The sequence below is a fragment of the Punctularia strigosozonata genome (genome assembly GCF_000264995.1).
Source record: "Punctularia strigosozonata HHB-11173 SS5 unplaced genomic scaffold PUNSTscaffold_118, whole genome shotgun sequence".
NCBI classification, from domain to species: Eukaryota; Fungi; Basidiomycota; class Agaricomycetes; order Corticiales; family Punctulariaceae; genus Punctularia; species Punctularia strigosozonata.
The window spans coordinates 1-2,370 of NW_006767550.1; the positions used below are offsets into that span (position 1 = coordinate 1).

At 51.1% G+C, this 2,370-nt stretch overlaps 1 protein-coding gene across 1 annotated transcript; it reads right to left on the reverse strand.

Moving 5' to 3' along the window:
• On the reverse strand, positions 1 to 1,908 carry PUNSTDRAFT_78412 (uncharacterized protein; the record flags this gene model as incomplete). The annotated part of the gene is made up of 3 exons (XM_007389406.1): positions 1 to 596; positions 644 to 1,321; positions 1,371 to 1,908. The coding sequence occupies 3 exons, from the start codon at positions 1,906 to 1,908 to the stop codon at positions 1 to 3; spliced, it is 1,812 nt and encodes a 603-aa protein (XP_007389468.1).
• Between the last annotated feature and the right edge of the window lie 462 nt (positions 1,909 to 2,370).

Here is a 2,370-nt window from a genome sequence, read left to right on the forward strand (position 1 = left end):
TCAGCAATGATCTTGCGGATATGTGCGATGACTTCGTCGTGGAACGGGCCCAAGTCGAGGTGACTTCATATATGCGCCGTCTCGAGTAGCAGCTCCGCGAACATGTTGCATGTAAGGCACAGATATACCTTGATAGTACAAAGCCTCAACAGCGAGTTCAGTCAGTGTCGGAACATCCTGAAGTGCGTAGTAAACATTCTTCTCCAGGTTCGTGAATGTACGGCTGCCCTTGGTGTCCCGCAGCTCATCAAGTACCGTCGAGATTGCGTGCCGTTTCCACAAACAGAATCCTGCGCCATCACCGTAGGAGCCATAACGAGTGTTGCTAGTATCCGGAAAGACTAGTCGATAGCCAGAGCGAGCCTCGAGCCACCAGCTAAAAGTGTCGTGATATCCCTTCTTGTCGTCCTTGTGATTGAACAGAGCCCCACAGAGTTGTACGAGCTTCACACCGCCGGAGGTTGACGAGTCAATGGCGCGTTGACGGTCAGCTGCGGAACCTGTTGAAGCAGATGCGGCATTGAAGACATTCAACAGCTTCATCGGCGGCTCGAGTCCACGAGCTGCCCACATCGCCATCATAGCTGCATTCCCACCTATTCAGATTATGAGAACGTGTACATACGATGATGGAAATGCTTACCCTTAAAAGTGTTGAGTTCCTTATGCATACAGCATCCTGCACGAGCGAAAAAGTCGAGACCGGTCCTATCTTCCGGTGAGAGAGCATCATATGCACCAGTACCAAGGTAGAGACACATCTCCCGGAACACATCTGTGTCGTGCTTTGCCTGTTCCATCGGCGATAGAGTTTTCCAAGCCTCCCAGCCACCAGCACGCGCGATCTTGGCATTGAGTAATTCCATAACTGATGCAGTGAAGTTATCCGTTGACTTGTTCAGAAATACACTCTCGCCGAGACTCAAGCGGGAGTTTACTTCTTTCCAATCTTTCCAACGGTTGACCAGAGAAAACTGATCATTAGAGTGGTCGCAAGCATAACCGAAGAGCACCTGAGCAAGATCCCGAACCACAAGCTTCTTCGGAGCAGACTGTGCAGATGGTCGACTGTTCTGAATTGCGTGCATAGACTCAAGTGAGCTAATCCAGCCATCATGTTGTGCCTGAGAAGTATGAGACCCAGCAGAGCTGATGCCAAGAAACCAGTGTCGCGTAGTGTAGGTTCCCAAAGATTGCGTATCCAGTGATTCAGTGTCCGGATCCAGTAGAGCTGGCGAAGGTGTGAACTGTGTCGTGATGGCACATTTTGACACATAGTTTACATGGCGATGTGTTGTCCCATCGCCACTCAGAGTGATGCCTGAATTGTATGGTTAATGGGATATCCTTGATGTACGCACACAACTTACCATCCGCATCATGCAATGCATTGGTTATCTGAATTTTGGAAGCTATTCCACCTTCGCGAACAGCCCGCTGAACAGTTCGGCGGCTGATATCCCTGAGAACCGTGATATCAAGCTCATCTGCAACTGCATGCACAACATCATTCACACGATGCATCGGAACTTTGCATTTGGAAACAAGCTTCCGGGCAAGAGAACGGGTCCGGTCCGTGTGTATTCCTTTGTGTTTCAGCCGAAAGTTGTGAGAACGACGGGATAGCTTCTCTGCTTCTTTTTTCGCAGCTACAGCGGCCTTCAGTCGCTTTTGTGCACGGACTCGTTGTGCACGGATCGCGTTGCGCTGCTTGACAAGGACATGGAGGCGCGCAGACAGAGTTGTGGCCAGAGCATTCTTCGCAGCAAGGTCTCTGAGTAGACACAAGTTCTGGAGCCGGAGATCTTCCAGATCAGCCAAGAGACATGCAACCCGATCATTCAGCGCGTGAATATCATCCAGAAGGCCGTGAACAGAGTCGGCTTGAGCTTCGAGATTGCCGGCCATCAGCAGAGAGCAGTCCAGTTGCTCATTCAGATCAGAAAGCCTATTCCGAAGAAGATCTCTTGTGTTCTGGGCCCGCTTCTTCTGTTTGAGTTCGTTACAACTCTTCCTCCTGTAGTGATCCAGAGAGCCGGTAGCTTTCTCCAGAGCAGCAGAGACCAGCACGAGTTTTGCCACAGTCAGGTCCATAGCCATCGAGATTTCGGTGTCCAAGTTCGTAGAACTATCACCTAGATGAGCCTTGGGGCCGATAGTCTGGAGATGTAACTTCTGGAGCGCGGATCGCTTGGCCATCTCGAGCTTTCGCCAACTCCGCGAGGCGTGCCGATAAGGTGGCGGGCAAGTTTCCGCTGCTTAGATAAGCAGATCCGGGAGTTTGGGCCCGTCTCCTTGAACACCGCGCTGAGCTTTGGCCACAGGATCATTATTGCGGAAAATATTAGTGGAAGCCCTCAGAGTACGTCC